General features: G+C 44.9%; 1 protein-coding gene across 1 annotated transcript; it reads right to left on the bottom strand.

Moving 5' to 3' along the window:
• Window positions 1–3716: 3716 nt before the first annotated feature.
• CNIH1 (cornichon family AMPA receptor auxiliary protein 1) lies at window positions 3717–16854 on the bottom strand. Its single transcript, XM_062205106.1, has 5 exons — window positions 16663–16854; window positions 11776–11844; window positions 7778–7890; window positions 5902–6045; window positions 3717–3838 (listed from the first exon to the last, which is right to left on the bottom strand). The coding sequence occupies exons 1-5, from the start codon at window positions 16741–16743 to the stop codon at window positions 3811–3813; spliced, it is 435 nt and encodes a 144-aa protein (XP_062061090.1). The 5' UTR covers window positions 16744–16854; the 3' UTR covers window positions 3717–3810.
• Between the last annotated feature and the right edge of the window lie 1010 nt (window positions 16855–17864).

Below are 17864 nucleotides of genomic sequence, written 5' to 3'. Positions count from 1 at the left end.
CATTGTTTCCAGAAAGGATGAACATGAGTACTATCATGAACGATGCTAGACAAAGCATCCATATTTTTCAATCCTCTCTTAAATGTGTTTTAAAATATTTTTGCCATCAAAATTTCTGACACAGAATTCTACTACCCAGCTGATTATTGAAAGATACACATTTGCGGATATTAAATGACACAGATGAAGTACAGATGTATACTTCTTATATACATATCATGACTTAAATGGATTTGCCAAGTCAGATTTCACTGATAGAGCCACGCCTAAGAGAGCTCTCCATGCAGGGCACAAGAGGTACTCAGAAGCTGTTACTGCATTATGGCAGTGACATCTCGCGAGCACTATTCCTAAACACGCAATTAGAGGAAAAGAGAAGTGCCGTACAAAGGAAAATATCTGTCCAGCTTCAAAGCATATACGGCTCTATTTTCTTTATATGCAAGTAGTTGACGTATTTTCAAAATACATTGTTTTGGAGCACAGAGAAGAGCTTTGTGAGAGACATTACCATGAGTGGTATTGAAGAACAGTGGGCAAGCTCTAAATGAGACATGATCCACACAGCCACCCACTTTGCTACCTTCTGACAGATCACACATCTGAACTTATCGGGCTGGCCATTCATGGTTTAACCAGTTTACCAATTCTCGATACACATCAAAAGTGGACGGTCTAGTCATTTCCTATCACTTCCCTTCATATGAAAAATAATTCAAATGTCAAACAAATGAGCAGTCTGTCTAAAAGCCTGGGGACCAATTCTTGTCTAACCTGGAATGGGAAGTAGGGAAAGCAGCTGAGCGTCATGAAAACCATCACACAGCATTACTGACATTTAGATATGGACAAATAGTTTCTAACACACAACCCTGCTCTAGTTTGGATATTAGATTGGATGTTCCCCAAAGGTCCATGTGGCTTGGTCTCCAATCATAGATTAAAGGTAGAGATTTAATCCAGTTGTGCCACATGAAGGTGGCTTTTGGGAAGTGACCAGATTGGATGAAACTGCTGAGGTGGAGCCCCCAGAGAGACCATGGCACAGGGGACCAGCAGGCTCTCCCTGCTTTCTGGCTCGCTATGTGATGCTTCCTCTGCCTGCATTCCTCATCAGGCGCCACATCAGTGGGGTCACCCAGTCTTGGACTGTGAACCTCCAAATCTGTGAGCCAAAAGACCCCTCTTCCTCTGTTAAGTAGCTTCTCTTCAGGTATTTGTTTCAGGGATGAAAACTAATACAAACTCCTTACTTAGTAAAGAGGCACATTGCCATGATAGAATACTGTTACTCTAAAGAACTGCTACGTAGATTACATTTAGTATCTAAAAACCTCTTCAAGAGTATGTCCTAGCATAGGAACAAAGAGCTGTTGGTTTAGGTGGGACCAGTGTTACACCAGGGACAACAAAACAGGCAAAAATGAAAACTGTCTCTGAAGCTCTGAAAGGCCAACAGAAGCACAAAATATCAAAAGTGATGATGAGAAGAAAGTACTTCAATAAACAGAGGGCACTGGATAGGAACTGAAAAGGATTACAAACGCAGACTCCTGGCTTGGCTGAATCCGCAGGTATGGCACAGAGCAGGCCAGGGCCACCCCGAAGACTGATTCAAAGAAGGAAAAGCGCTAACAGGTATGGCTGGCCACAAGTATTTCCTTTCTGCCTTCTCTTGGTGATTCAATTTCATAACAGTGGAAAAGGTAAAGGCAGGTAGACAAGAGCATCCCGCAGCTCAACCTTCTAATCACTTATCTGCCCAAGAACTAACATTCCACCAAGATGGGTGAACCTCACTGTCAATCACCCCTAAGGAATCAGAATTCTGGAAGCACATGAATGTGCCTTCCGACCAGTAAACCTCACATTAATCATGGAACATAATCCGGAATAGATTAAAATGATAAAATTTATAAAGTAGTGTTTCCTAGGAGTAAAAGGGTTCAAGAGAATACTTGGGAGAGGAAGACTATGGTAAGAGCCCCAGGAAACCAATGTGGAATACAGAAGGCTTGGCCAGAACTCAGGCTCCAAAGTACTTGTGAACAAGAAAGAAAAATGAGAAGTGGGTACCCACATTGGGGCAGGCAGGGAGGGGAGGGGGCCTGAAACTGAATGCTCCTATCAGTGCCCAGCGAGCGCTCAACAAGTGATTTATTGGCTGAACTGACAAGCAGTCAGATTTCCCTAAGCTGGTCTCCAGACCATGAAGTACAAGATCTTCAGAGTGTCCCTACTGTGAAATGGCTGGACTCTCCCCAGTCTTCTGGTTCTACATCCTCTTCAACATACTCACCCCAATTACTCATTCCCTACTGGAAACAGCTGCTCTCCCAAGGGTGGGCAGGCATTCTACCGACAGCAGTGTTCTGCCGTGAGAAGCTCTCAGAGTAAGGCTTCCAACAAGCACATCCGTAACTGCCCTGATCGTTCGGGGGAATGGCTGCACATGGTTTTCCTTCTCTCGATCCTCTGCTGGGGACTTGCATCCTCTTCAACCACCTGAACTTCCTCATCCCAAATAAAGCCCAAGAATGCTTCCAATCACATGCTAGCCACAATTCACCTGCCATACAAGCAGCAGCAAAATTTCAAGCTCACGAGCTCCTTTACCTCAAAACCAGCTATTGCAGAAAGGAGAAAGCAACGTGAAACATTCTAAGTGCCTTGATGTTTTTCAGCTGGTAAGAGAAAGGCTGCGTCCTGTCGTCACCACTGATGCCCTCCCCAGAGGACGAGAGGGGAGTACTCGTGGCCGTCTGAAAATCATGCATTTCAGATCCAGGCATGGTATTTCTATGAAAAACTACACGATAATACTCTCCAGTTCTGTTTTTCCTCTAATGACAGTAATATGTCTTTGTTACAGATTGAAGCAAGTTTAAAAAATCACTACTTGTAATTTTTAAAACAATGCACTGAAAGGAAGTCTTAATTTCAGAGTTTTATTGTTTTGCACTAAAGGAACAGCAGGATGGTGATACAGTTTTCTCTCTCATTCCATTCTGAACATCTAATGTACTTGCAAATTCTTAAGAATACCGCTACCACCAGATTAGAACAGTAAGCATAACCAATTTCTTACTTATGTTTTACAAATAAAAACACATTTAAAATAGCTTTAAATGCATTCTTCACAAATAATTCAGCATATATTTTTATATCATGTTCACTTATGCTTAAGAATCGAAGCAAGTATATTACTCTGATGGAACTATGGGAAATCTCTCATTCATGCAATATACAGGGATAATATTCAAGTCGAAGGGAAAAAAATCCCACTCTTCTTATGTGTCTAAGTGTATCCATAATCATCTACATGATAGAATAGGAAACCCATGAAGTTTCCCACAAGTCAGATATACATTTTCAGTTCATCAGAAGCACCTGATATCTACAGCTAATTTATAATTAGATGGCATTTCAATAAAACCAAAATAAGCCCTAGAAGTTCCTATAAAGAAATGCTTCCAATGGACTAAGGACAGTCAGCAATTGATGCAATCATTCAGAGGATTATGGCTGTTCCTTAAAGAGTGCAAGTTCAAACTTGTCAACACCAGAGGTAATCATTTTATATTAATTTATACGTAATTCCATTTAAATTCTTTATCTGAATGTAACATATGAAAACAGTCTTTCCACAAGCCAAAAATGTGGAAACATTTAAAAAATAAGGAGTCATTTTTAAAGTAACTGATCAGCTTCCGTAGGCTACTCTTGGAAACAGGATCTTGCTGGAAGGAATCCCTTCATGTGGTGGCTTTTTGCATGCACTGAACTGGACCAAGTCTTCTGTGTGTGGTTCTAAGAGCTCACCAAAACATAGATCATGCTGCAAGGAAGAAAAGAGCTGTTACAATGCAGGCAACTTACAAACCTGAGCGCATCAAGAAGCTGAGTCGGCTTCACACTGCACACTGCAGAGTGGCAGCAAAGAGACAACTCACCATGGGAGCTTCATCTGCATCCATGAACTTTCACCTACCCTAGGATTTGGCTGCGTGCATGAGTTGTAATGGTCCCTTATTTCCTTTCCAGTTTTAGCAAGCAAGCAGCACGGCTGAAAGCTCCATGGGGACCAGGGCTTAGAGAAGTAATTCAAAGGCCACCGTGCTCAGGGCCACATCTCAGCCCAGCGGGGCGCATCTGTGGAGGGCACCGGGCGTGTGAGGCCCACGCCAGCTCTCTCACAGGCATCACCTCACCTAACTCAAGCAGTCCCACGAGGCAGGCACTGTCATTATTCCCATTTAATAGAAGGGAATGGACAATTAAGGAACACTCCCATCAGAGAAGGGCTCTAAGCAAGAGCAACAGAAAACAGGACAAACCAGCAAAAAAGGCAGTGAGCATTTGACTTCAGCTTCAACTACCAAGGGCAATTTTCACATGAAGCGTGAGGGAGGCAGGGCATAAGAGCATGGTTCAAAAAGCACACATCTCTAAACAGAAACACAAAGTAAGGTGGTGAGCAAACTTGGTAGGCAATCTTGAAATGCAACAAACATCCAAGTGCTGCCTTAACCTTGTGAACGTTTTCCACACTGCACATCTCCAGTTTTATCGTTCATTCATTCATTTTTTTTCTTCCTTTCAACGAGTTTGTTTTAAGTGCTCACTACAGATCAGTATTGTTCTAGACACTTGTTATAGGAACTTCAAAAGTGAAAATTAACTTGGAGTTAGAATAACATGATTTTTCACTTTTCAGAACCTGCTCACTACCTTTGCTGCATATCCGAGAAGCACCTGTGGCTGCACTAAGGGATTCTCATTCTTCCAGTGACAACCTCTAAAAGCATAGAGGTGTCTTTTTCTTCAATTTCAACCTGACTTCATTCCTCCTTATCTATGATGGAAACTTGTGTAATAAAAGAGAAATGTGACCAGAAGCCTATCATATGATACTCATCAAGTTTTCTTTTTTTTCCCAGCAGCAAGAGGATTTTATTACCAGCTAGCTGGGGCTCTTCCCGGCCCATACGACATAGCGCAGTGCTGAGGTGAGAATTCTCACCAAGCTTTCAGTAACAAAAGGAAAGGTAATGGAAATTCCATTAGCTCTGCAATTTCATTGTGCACAGCTAATATTTTTATATTTTGAACATGAGGGGAGAGCTCTACTGTATTTACACAGCTTAAAGCATCATTCTGATTCCACACTTCACCCTGTCCTTGTCTGCTTTTAATACGCAGCCATTTTACAGCACATAAGTATACCAGAGCTTCTCACCCAGGGCAGTTTTGCCCCCTGGGGGCATCTGGCAATGCCCAGAGACATTTCTGGTTGTGTGACTGGGGCAGGGGCACTACTGGCACATAGTCAGTAGAGGCCTGGCATGCGGCTAACTCTCCTGGACAGCCTTCACAACAAAGAATTACCCAGCCCACAATGTCAACAGTGCCAAAGCTGAGAAACCTTAACCTAAGGGACAAGGACACCATCCACTGGTAACTCGCCGCCCCGTAAGGCAGAGCGCTTTCATTCATTCATCCCACTCCAATCAAACCCGCCAGGAAACAAAGGGCAGTGCACACAGGCTACAAACACCCAGGAAAACGTCAACACGCCAGCTCCCAGCAGAAACGTTCTTTGTACACACACAGCCCCATCCCCCCAACGCCAGCACTTTGCGTGGACAGTGAGGCCCATCCTCTCCCAAGTGACAGCGTCTGAACAGCCTGCGGCAAGCAGCACCCAGCCACTGCTGACACCCGCCGCCTGCTGGGGTGAGCACAAGCGCGTGGCATGTTGAACTGTGCCATTTCCAGTCACCACCGCTCAAGACACGCAGTTATTCGTCAAGTGGACTCTAATTAGGGTACTAAGACCAGAATGCCTGCAAATCTTGGGGGCAGCAAAGGAAAATCATACTTTCACCTTTTTAAACTTACCCGTATAGGTAGTAAAAAAATGCTAGAAGATAAAAAGCTAATTTGCACCATCCTTCTTTCTGACAATATGCTAGGATATCTGCATTCATGATGGTTGTGGGGTCATAGAGTCCCGGGCCACTCATCACTGGTCTACTCATGTACCTGGAACAAACACAGTCTATTAGCCACTGCGAAAGGGCAGGAGGCCTGCAGCTTGAGAGAGAGGGTTTCCCTTCCCAAACAGCTGTGGCCGACAGGTGATCCACACAGGCAAACACACTGTCACCTACGTGTGGAATTCTAGCCTTTCATCACCTTAATTTACAACCAGAGCTCCAAAATGAGCACAAAGGGTTAGCTAAACAAGTCATATGTGGTCTCTGCATTTTCAGAAATCCAAGAAAAACAGAAATAATAAAAATGAAATCAGGGTATTTTCAACTTTTTATACTGACATAACATTAGACTTACAGAAAAGGTACAAGAACCCTTCACTCAGATATTCCAAACACGCACGTTCAGCACGCCTGTATCCACCTTCTCTTTCGTTCTCTAACCTCGAGAACACTTCCTGAGCCGTTTTGGAGCCAGTCTCAGACGTACCACTTTACTCCTAAATGCCACTTCAGTAAGCGCTTCCGAAACTCAAGGCCATGAGATTGTGACATGCCTATCTAAAGCGAAAATCTCCAACTCTAGAAAGGGCAGATCTAACTATTAGCTATGAAATACGACTATCTTTTACAAATAACCGAAGTTTATTTATAGTCACAAAGTAAACATGGAGAAAGAAATTCAACACGTGCTTTATATCTTTAAAGACAGGGAAAACCATCGGGCCTTGGGAGCCCCGACACAAGAGGATCTCCTGGGGCTGCAGCTGCTGCATCACCTGCAGCTCGGTGGCAACTGCCTAGGTGTAAATATTCATAAGGCCTCGTTCATCTGTAGGCCCCAGACCTGTGCACTTACTGTATGTAAGTTAGCCTTCATTTTCTTTAAAAATCCCTTCAAAAAGTAATTAAGTAAGCTCTATGATAGGTATTAAAACAGCTATTTGTTCATCCATTTGACTTCTTTCTTTTTTAAAGACTTATTTACTCTTTCGAAAGGCAAAGAGTTACAAAGAGAGAGAAGGGGAGACAGAGAGATAGAGAGCTTCCAACCTCTGGTTCTCTCTCAGATGGCTGCCAATGGCCAGGGCTGGCCTGGGCCAGGCCAAAGCCAGGAGCTTCTTCCTGGTTTCCCATGAGGGTGCAGGGGCCCAAGCACTTGGGTCATCACCCACTGCCTTCCCAGGCACATTAGCAGGGAGTTGAATCAGAAGTAGAGCAGCCAGGACTTGAACTGGCGCCCATATGGGATGCTGGCGTCACAGATGCCAGCTCAGCCCATTGTGCCAGAACATCGGTCCCCATCCATTCGATTTCTAGAAAACAAAATGCCAGTGCGGGTGTTGTGGCACAGTGAGCAAAGCTGCCACCTGGGATACCCACAGCCCACATCGGAGTGCCTGGGAGGGATGCAGATTCAGCTTCTTCCTGACGTACACCCAGGAGGATGGCAGGTGATGGGTCAGGTGCTTGAGGCCCTTTCACCCAGGTGGGAGACCCATATGGAGTTCCTGGTTCCCGGCTTCAGCCTGGCCCAGCCCCTGGATGCTGCAGGCCTTTAGGGAGTGAACCAGCGTATGGAAGGGTGTGCTTATTCTCTCTCTCTCCCCTCAGTCCTCTCTCTCTCTTTTCTCTATTACTCTGCTTTTCAAATAAGTTAATACATCTTTAAAAAAATAAATACCAATTGATTTTCAATTTTCATTTCGGTGGCTAGCATATCAACTACAGTACAATTAAATTTTAATTAGAAAAATATTAAAAGCATATCTAAATATTACCTCCAAATATGGTATGCCAAGAGGGGCATATTGAGACCCAGTGTAAGCCATTCTGCTGCACAAAGAAACATGACACAGAAGAAAGCATGGATGAGGTACTCTGGAAGTACAAGCTGGAAGAAAAACACAAGCCCGTTATCATAGCGCAGTGACCGTCAACAGTGGCTACTCTGGAAGGCAGGTGGCAACCAAGTTTCCACAATGAAAACTCACTCTTAGAATCAGAGACAAACGATTTTACTGAGTTTTAGCGCCACATTTTACTTTTTACCAAAAGCAGGGCTACAAGCAAGCTGATCGGAAGATACAGCTTGCTGTAAAATAAGGCTTAAAATTTAAAACTCATATTCTCTAAGCAACCGGTTGAATTATACAAAGTTACCACCCAGACTGTTCAGTTCTCCACTCATGGATCGGAATACTTCTTCCTTCTGCCACTCAACACTGATAAAAATATAAAAATGAAGTATCTGATCACATGCAACACGGCACAAAAAATCCACAAAAACAAAACTGTCCTTTAGAAGTTCACACAGTCGTGTTTTTAAGCCTTTAACAGAAACCAGGACTGCTACATACACGGTATTTAGCAAACCACATCACATTACCACAAGTCATTTTTCAATGGAAAGCAATCAGCCAATCATCTCAGCGCAGTCAGGGGACGAGCACTAAGAAGCACAAATGCAAAGGATGTGCTTTCTGCAATGTAGGAGGGAAAAGACGGAGTTCTTATCCACGAAATTGGAATTGTCCAGGTCCCTGAGTTCTCATTCTTCCATGACCTTTACTCCTCTGTATGCCTTGCCTGCTAGCAAAATGCTAGAGACACAGCCTAAGACCAGTGGACACTCAGAACTCAAAACCGCTTGGTAGGAGGCAGTATTTAGTGAGGAAAAGCTAATTTACGCAAAATGGTTTTCATAAAGTCACCAAAAGCTAGTGCTTTATTTAACATCATCTTTATAATCGTCAAGATTTCAGGCCAATGTCTTAAACAAAAGTATCAAAACCCTTCATGGCAAGTTTTGGCCAAAGAAGCCCCAGTAACTCAGAGCTGTGCAGCCAGTTTCCCAAGTTTATTTCAGCCCACATTCAAATCATGTGATTCTTCAACATCATCAGACCTTTCCTGAGGGGAAACCATGGCTGCAGAAATAATTATACTGCTTACTGAAGCCCATTTTCCAATAGTCAAATTACTGTTACCAATCTAAAGCTATTCAACTTTGTAACGAATACTATTTTAGAGGAAATCCCAGTAAAAACCAAATAATGTATGCCACTAGCCAGGTATCTTCTACAAATGTAAGCAATATAATAAACAACAATAAATAAATAAAAGATCAACTCTGCACACACATGTAACCTTGTAGCAGGAACCTTTGAATCAGCATCTATCAAAGCCCAGTGACTACAATCAAGACAATGAAGAAAAACAGGCATTTTATTACAAATTCCACTAGAGCTGCTCTGTTTAAATATCGGAGATTTTCTTCCTAAGACAATAAGCCTACTTCAGCCCTCTGAAGTCAACAGATACAAATCATTATGCAATCATTCAGCCCACCCTTCCCAGCTAGGGTATGGAAAGGGCATGATTTTCAAATCAGCACAACCCACACTGCTCTTAAGCACTTATTTTGTAAGAGTGTGAAGATAACCTGCAACTCACCAGTTCTAATAAGAAACAAAATTCACATTCCCTCCCTTCTCAAAAACAAGTTCAGATACACTTGTTATGCATCTCACAAAAACCAGCTCTTCGGTGATGAAATGCCCCGTGAGTACCACAAAACTTACCCTCCTTAAGAACTCAAGTTCACACACAAACTAGTATCCAGGACAAGTACCGCACGCAAACACGGCTCTAGTGGCAGCACTCAGGCACGCAAAATATAATACTCTCTTGTTGCAGTTCTCGTTTTTGGAAATTAGGGTATGTGTCTTCCCCCATACTTTGGCAGAACTGTCAGAACAAACTCTGATAGGGAAAACTGTCAGATGCACTGCTGCTCAGCCAATGATCGGCACCCTAGCCTCGGCGTGACCTGGGCGGCCACACCCTGACTCCCTACCCCGCGGCGGCAGGGGGTTTGGCTCATGTGTGTTCTCAGGGACACTTTCTTTCCATTAAGAAAAGCCAGAAATCAGGCATATTATGTTAAAATGAAATTTGCTCCTCTTAAATGACAATAAATTAGGGAAATACGAGCTTTAGCTTCAAAAACTCAGGCTGTCCGGGTTCCAATTCTGGCATTCCCTTAGCTGCGGAACCTTGAGCAAGTGCTTTCAGCTTGCCAAGCCATCCACACACTCTCCTGCTCATGAGAACGAAAATATACCAACTTCTGAGGACTGGCATGAGAGTTGAACCAACGAAATCCAGGTATACCGCTTAGCACACAGCCTGGCACCCAACAAAGGCCTCGTCTGACTGCAGTTACTATTGCTCTCCTCATCAGTTGGTTACTGGCAGTAATAAAAAGCCAAAGAGCACAGAATACTATTCATTCCAGAATAAAATACTGTCAAAAGGAGAGCCTGCGGTCTACTTGTTTCCTAGTAACAATTAGTTTCAACTCCTAAGGTAGGGATTTTGACAATGAACATAGTATTTCCAACCAGAAGGCACTCTTCTCCTCCCATTTCATGCCACAGAACAGAGCCACAGCTGCTAAGTTAACAGTTATCCTTGTATCTACATCAAGTCTTCCTGTAACAGTTCTCAAAAGACAAACTAAAAATCAAACCGTCATTCACCTGTACCTGGAAAACTGATAAGGTAGCAAACTCACACGACAGATGCTTCTTCCATCTGTCAGCTCCGCCAGCGTGCTAGTGCACTGGCATTTTACACAACTAAATGCTACACATACTCCTATTTCATTGTATTTTTAAGGATGAATTACTATATTTTACTTCTTGAAAACGCATCTATTGTTTTCCTTCTGCTTCAGATTACTAAAGTCAAATTAAACCTATGAACTGGAAGAAAATTTTCCTTAAAAAGTAAAAAAAAAAAAAAAAAAAAAAAAAAGTCCACAAAACCTCTAAGCAAATGGAGCCTCAGGATCACTAACTCCATCCCATCTCACAACTTAGTGTATGTATGACAGATCTGTCTTAGAGACTGAGAATGGACATGCGCTACAAATAACTCTAGACATTTGTAGACAAATTGCTTTCTATGAAATTCTAGCAGTTTAAGTCCAAAGGGCAATTACCTCAAGATTCCAGAATGCAAGAACAGAGCTATCCACCTGAAAGGCTAAGAAAAAGCATTAGCGGAGAGGCTAAATCTACTCCAGAACACCCCTAACCAGGGCTAAAGCCAGCCTAGGCAGCTAAGCCCCTACCAAAGATGCCACTTGCCTCCCACCTCACAATAAAGCCACAACTCAAGAATAATCTCAACTCTGTTATAAAGTCGCTTTATATTAACCAACTTTCAAACATTGCACCAAATAATTTAATACAGAAGTGCCTATGGCTATGACATTTAAAAAGGCATAAGCATTTAACAGCTTTCCCTACTTGACTGGGCCAGCAAGCAAATATTTGCATAAAGTATGAAGTTTCATGAAATCATAAACCTCAACAGGCATATGAACAAGCACACTGAACAGAACAATACAAATGCCCTACCCTCCCCATGAAATGAAGTAGCATCAAAGCATTAAACTGAAAAGCAGTACACACCTTTAGTGCAATTTTGACTCTTTTAATCTTTTTGACCTTTTCAACTGTCTTTGGCCGACAACGTAAAAAGCAGATTGGAAGAATGTTAGTATGACAGCTGACAAGATCACCAGCAGATTAATAATAGTCAGAATAGTCACGCATGACAGAAAAAAAAACATTTAAAAAACTGTACCTATTTCAAAAAGTACAAATATACCATGCCTCTGAGAATACTGGCCATTTTCAAAATTGTATCAAGTTAAAAGCAAATAACATTTTAAAAATCTATAGACAAATCCTATATTGTAACTTACAGGATTCAGGGTATTACACTGGTCTATAGGGTTCTTGTAATCAGTCTTCAGCTCATCAAATGCAATAATCTAAAATAAAATTTAAACAGTTAGGACAACTCATTTGAATAAAAAGGAGCAACAAACCTGCCCCACCATCAAATAACTACTGAAACAAGTTAATAAAATGAAAGTAAAAGCAAACCAATTTACAGTAAACACATACTAATAGCAAGAACCACAAGAATCAGATTAAAAGAACTGAAAACACTGTTATGTCATTATCATTAAAATGATCTGATATCACTGAGCTAATTACCTTCAAATTTCCATCTCTTCAACACCCACTCTCTTATTTTCTCTACTTGAGATATGACTTCCTCTACCTCCAAAATTATTTATCCAAACTCCTCTTTCTCTTAAAGATCTGCTTTCTATGTATCAACTACTCTCTGGAGTTTTCCTGACTGTCTCAGGCAAAAATAATGGCATTCTTGTGAATGTTTGCAGGTAGCACTTCACTGACATTGACCAACAGGTTCTCTTGCACGTTGCAGGAGCACTTTGAATGATGTGGGCAGGCCCTGCCCTTGCCACAGCACTGGTGAGACACCAGAGATGGACTTCGCACTTCAACTTGCTCCCCTTCGGGCCCAAACATATACATTTCCAGGAATGCTTTTGTCCACACTCTGCAGGGATATGGCTATCACCTTAGGGGTCACTAAAGCACAGAACTTCAAAGTGAAAATGTACTTAGACCCAAAATACAGGCCATACACCACCGTGTGGCACTGACACCGTGTGTCAGAGAGGCCAATGGCAGCAAGTTTAATGAGGAGCCATGTCAACTGCTGCCACTGATTACTCAGGGGACACAGCACTGATCCCGGCCTCCCCTGCTGGGTTGGGAATAGCATCTTTCTAAGTGAGACAGCACCGCCCTGTATTATCAGTAATCAGTAGTGCTGTATTTCTAGCTTTTAATATGCTTATTTCCCTGTTAATCTTCTTAAGTTTCATAAAAAGATAGAGTCTCAATTTCTATAATTTTATAAATTCCACCAATTTGTCCCAATAAAAACTCTAACAAAATAGAAATGAAAACAGTTAGATAATGTAACACTGAAGAGAACCAAGATTTTTACTGTATTCACTACTGTGGCCGAGGACCTAAAACATAAAAATGACACCTGGCACATATTTAAGTGTTCAATAAATATTTATTGAATGGAAGGTGCGGAGAGTGAAAAACACTGGAGATTTTTTTTAAAAAGGACAGAATTTGGAACCGGCATTGTGGCGGTTAAGCCACTGCCAGCAGCGTCGGCATCCAATATGGATGTCATTTCTAGTCCGGGCTGTTCTTCTTCCGATCCAGCTCCCTACTAATGTGCCTGGGAAAGCAGCAGAAGACGGCCCAAGTGCTTGGGCCCCTGCATCCACTTGGGAGACCTGGAAGAAGCTTCTGGCTCCTAGCTTTGGTCCGTCACAGCTCTAGCCGTTGCAGCCACTGGGGAGTGAACCAGTGGATGGAGGATCACTCTCCCTCTGTCTCTCCCTCTCTCTGTAACTCTGCCTTTCAAATAAAAATCAACAAATTAAAACAACAAAAAAGAATTCATCAGGAGATTTTCCTGTTCTAATGGCCCCTAACACAAGTAAATGATAAAAATATAAATGTGAAATCAGAAGATACTGATTTCTGATTACTCACGGACATGATTAGCAACCTGACACTACTGTGATATATCCCCACTGCATTTTAGTAATAAAGTTCAAGACAAGGACCATCATCACAAAAGAAAAACAGTAGTTGCCTATAACAAGATCTAATTTAATAGCAAAATACAAAACTTATCTTTAACACTATTTTTTTTATTGGACATTATCTTTAGGTGACTTCCAGCGGCATTTTGCATATTATGCCAAATGTGTTTCTGTTTGAGTGCCCTAAGTGAGAGTTTTCAATGCTCTTCCGATAGGATTCTTAAACGAGAGGATTTCAACTCTTTTGCAGTGGCCTTTTGTGTGGCTCAACAAAAATGTTCATAAGATCGCCCACAAAATATAAAAATAAAAAAACAGACAAATCCCTCAAGATGCCAAGTATAAAACTCAGGATCCCTGGGGACAGTGCTGTGGAGCAGCAGGTTAAGCTGCAGTCCACAGCACTGGCATCCCCTATGGATGCAGGTTCAAGTCCCAACTGTTTCACTTCCAATCCAGTGCCCTGCTAATGCGCTTGCGAAAGCAGCAGAAGATGACCTGTACACAAATGAGAGACCCAGAAAAAGCTTCTGGCTCCTGTCTTTGGCCTGGCCCAGCCCCGGCCGTTGTAGCCATTTAAAGAGTGAACCAGTGAATGGAAGATCTGTCTCTTTCTCTTTCTCTCTCTCTCTCTCTCTGTACCTGAGTTTCAAATAAATAAACAAATCTAAAAAAAAAAAAAAGAAAGAAAGAAAAGAGAGGGGTCAGTGCTGTGGTATAGCAGGTACAGCTGCCACCTATAGTGCTGGCATCCTATATGGGCACCAGTTTGAGTCCTGGCTGCTCCACTTCTGATCCAGCTCCCTGCTAATGTGCCTGGGGAAGCAGTGGAGATGGTCCAAGTGTTTTGTCCCTGCACCTGCCCGGAAGAAGCTCCTGACTCCTAGCTTCAGATCAGCCCAGCTCAGGTTGCAGCCATTTGGGGAGTGAACCAGCGGATGGAAGACCTGTCTCTCTGACTCTCAAATAAATAAATTCTTTAAAAAAAAAAAAAAAGTTCAGGTTACGTGGATAATAGACAATTTAAAATTACATGTCTATTGGGGCCGGCACTGTGGCTCACTTGGTTAATCCTCCACCTGCAGCGCCTGCATCCCATATGGGCACCGGGTTCTAGTCCCAGTCGGGGCGCCGGATTCTGTCCCGGTTGCCCCTCTTCCAGTCCAGCTCTCTGCTGTGGCCCGGGAGGGCAGTGGAGGATGGCCCAAGTCTTTGGGCCCTGCACCCCATGGGAGACCAGGAGGAAGCACCTGGCTCCTGGCTTCAGATCAGCGCAGCACGCCAGCAGCCATTTGGGGGGTGAACCAACAGAAGGAAGACCTTTCTCTCTGTCTCTCTCTCTCACTGTCTAACTCTGCCTGTCCAAAAAAAAAAAAAAAAAAAAAAAAAAAACTCCATGTTTATTTAGAATTGTTTCCAAAAGGATGCAGTGACTCTCTGAACTGAGAAACCCCTAAACATGAAGGCTCTCCATTAACCTGTGACAGGATTCTTTTTTTTTTTTTTTTTTTTAATTCTGTAACAGGGCTTAAAATTATCTACTTCCCGGAGACACGCATTTCAAAGCTGAAATTAAACTACTCATTTTTTAAAAGGCGCGGTTCAGGTTTTCGTGAAGCCAAGCACAAGGAGGTCCTAAAAGTAAAAATGTGGAAAGGGCCACCGCGCGGCTCCTTGCTCTGAATCTCCTTGCAGCAAGCAGCGGGTGACCGCCAGCGAACCCCACCCACCGCCAGGCCTCGGCCAGGCCACGGCCACACACTGCAGCTCCATCGGGGCTGCTCCACCTTCCCCAGCACCAGCCCTGCCGCTCCTCAGGGTCCTCCTGGCTCCTGACCAGCACTGAGATAGCAGCCATGTCTGAAAGTCAGCAGCCTCCCCAAGCACGCCCGGTCCACGAGCAGGCAGGGTGGCAACCAAGCAGCATCGCACCGCTGAGCCAAAGGGAATGGTCCATGCCGTCTCTCTGCTTGTGAGACGTCTTTTGGCACAACACACTGCTGCCAGCCCATCACTCCGCTTCTCCGGACGTTTCCTAACAAATCCCTGGCGTGGGCAGGACCACACCTGACTTGGGGGTGAACACCCTCAGCTATGCAAAGGGAGACCATCATTCCAGAAGCACTGGGCTATGGGGAGGACAGGCGCAAAAGGAAGACAGAACTCATGGCAGCTGATTGCCAGTGGGCTATTAACGCCTCCCACTTTATGCTACAGAACCAGAATTCTGTAAAATAAATAAATAAGTTAATAATAATAATAATAAAATAAAATAATTTAAAAAGTCTCTGGTAGAACTGTCACCGGGAACTTAAGCCTGTTCCTCTTAGGGCCCACTGAGGATGCGCTTTTGAATCCTACGGGCTTTTTAGGATGCGAAGTCAAAGACACTAAAACTCCTTCAGCGCAACCGACGGTTTCTGAGCATTCTGAAAATCAAATTAAAACGCCCTCTACCATGCCAGGCAACCATCAATTACAGAGGTGGCTCGGAGACCGTCTCCCGAGAAACAGCCGGCGGTCAAAGCGGGACTCAGGGCGGTCGACAAAGCAACGCGCCCCGCATCCGAGTTCACAGGAAGCCGGAATCCCGGGGAGGGGCTGGGGGCGCTGGGAGAGGACGTGGTTCTGTTCGCAGCCCCAACAAGTGCCCAGAAGTCGTCCAGGTGGACACGCATCTCGGCCGGGCTGTGGCCGTCGGCGTCGGCCACACTCCTGCGGAAACCCTCCATCAGGCAGGCACTCGCTATTACATCATGAACATTCCTCGAAACTTCTCGCTGAGTGCGTGCCGCGGCTCGGGGCGCCCTCGGCAGCCTCCCCCGGGACGCGGGGCGCTGTCCCGCAGGGCCCGGCTGCACCGCGGCCGCCCCGCCCCGCCGCGGCCGAGCAGCGGTGCGCGCGGCCTGCGCCTGGACACTGCCGCGCGCCGGCCTGGCGACCCTCGCCCGGCTGCCCCCCAGCGACCTGCAGCCCCCCAGGCCGCGAGGGGGACCGGCGCGCAGACCCCTCACGGCGCGGCCCGCGCCGCCCCGGCGACCTCCGGGGGGCCGCCGCGTCCCCGGCACTGTGGGCCCCCGGGCGAGAAGGGGCTGCGCCGCCGCCGCGCCCGCCTTCCCCCCGGCCCCGGCTACTCACGTGCCAGATGGCGAAGAAGATGAGCGCCGCGGTGAGCAGCAGCGCCAGCATGTAGCAGAAGGCCGCGAACGTGAACGCCATGGCCGGGCAGGAGGAGCAGGGAGCGGCGCCGGTGCCAGCGGGAGAAAGGCGGCGCAGAGCCCTCTGGGTAAAACCATTCACTTCCCCCGGCCGCAGCCAGGACCGCCGCCGCCGCCGCCGTGGTGCCCGCCTCCCAGCGCGCCTGCGCACCAGGGGCGCCGCGCCAGCGCCCTCTGATGGCTGGAGTGTGCATCGCACTCATGTTGTCGGCACAGTTGGATTCTTTGGTCCTCTGGTTACTCTCTGACCAAGTATTTACTGAATGAGTGCCCAGTTTGTCCCAGGTTCTATACTTCTCTCTTGAGATACAAAGATGAGTGAAGTAGCTTTGCACTGAAAGAAATTAATATAGTGCCGGAAACGAATAAATATTTACTGATTAAATAATTACGAGATTATAAGCCAGACAGGGATGTCTGTAGGAGGTTCTGAAAGGTCAAAGAGGACCCAGCCGGCCCTAGGCATTCGGGCCAGAATTCTTGGAGTAGAGGTTTCCTAAGCTCAGGCCTCTGTGGTGAGTAGAAGCTGTCCAGGCTAAGACAAGGTAGAGCTGGCAGCTAGCTGTCCAAGGAAGCAGTCCGGCACACGCGAAGACTGTGCTTACAAAGAAGAGCTTGGTGTGTTGGCTGAACCCAGCGTCAGTTTTACATTAGTGGAACATAAATGCAAGACAGTGTTAACAGTTAGAAAGGAGTTAGCAAGGGGTCAGATCATGAAAGACTTCATGTGCCCTGCTAAGGAGTTCAGACCCCATATCCTACAAGCCCAAGGGTTTCAAGCTGTGTTTGCTCACCACACAAGTAAACTTTCCCATGACAACCCAATGGAACATTATATAGATATAAAATTATAGAGAGATGGCAATATAGATACAGAAACGCAGAAATGTAGATGTAATCAAAACAAATACCTATCAAAACAGCACCAAAAATCCATGAGTACGCCTCCCTTTTTTTTTTTTTCCCAAAGATTTATTTATTTGAAAGGCAGAGTGACAAAAAGAGAGGGAGAAGCAGAGTTCTTTTCTCCACTGGTTCAACCCTGCAACGGCTGGAGTTGCGGCAGCCCGGAGCTCCGTCTGGGTCTCCCACATAGGTGACAGGAGCCCAGGCTCCTCTCGA

Source organism: Lepus europaeus, chromosome 11, assembly GCF_033115175.1.
Source record: "Lepus europaeus isolate LE1 chromosome 11, mLepTim1.pri, whole genome shotgun sequence".
Lineage (NCBI taxonomy): Eukaryota > Metazoa > Chordata > Mammalia > Lagomorpha > Leporidae > Lepus > Lepus europaeus.
This window is presented reverse-complemented; position numbering and strand designations above follow the sequence as displayed.

What these genes read in the sequence shown, in the direction of transcription:
- CNIH1 (XM_062205106.1), bottom strand. Translation starts at nt 16,743, where the DNA reads ATGGCGTTCACGTTCGCGGCCTTCTGCTACATGCTGGCGCTGCTGCTC. An exon ending in TCTTCTTCGCCATCTGGCAC is followed by an intron (nt 11,845 to 16,662) that starts GTGAGTAGCCGG and finishes ATTTTATTTTAG; the next exon opens with ATTATTGCATTTGATGAGCT. An exon ending in TTTTTTTACTACCTATACGG is followed by an intron (nt 3,839 to 5,901) that starts GTAAGTTTAAAA and finishes TCTTCCTTGCAG; the next exon opens with CATGATCTATGTTTTGGTGA.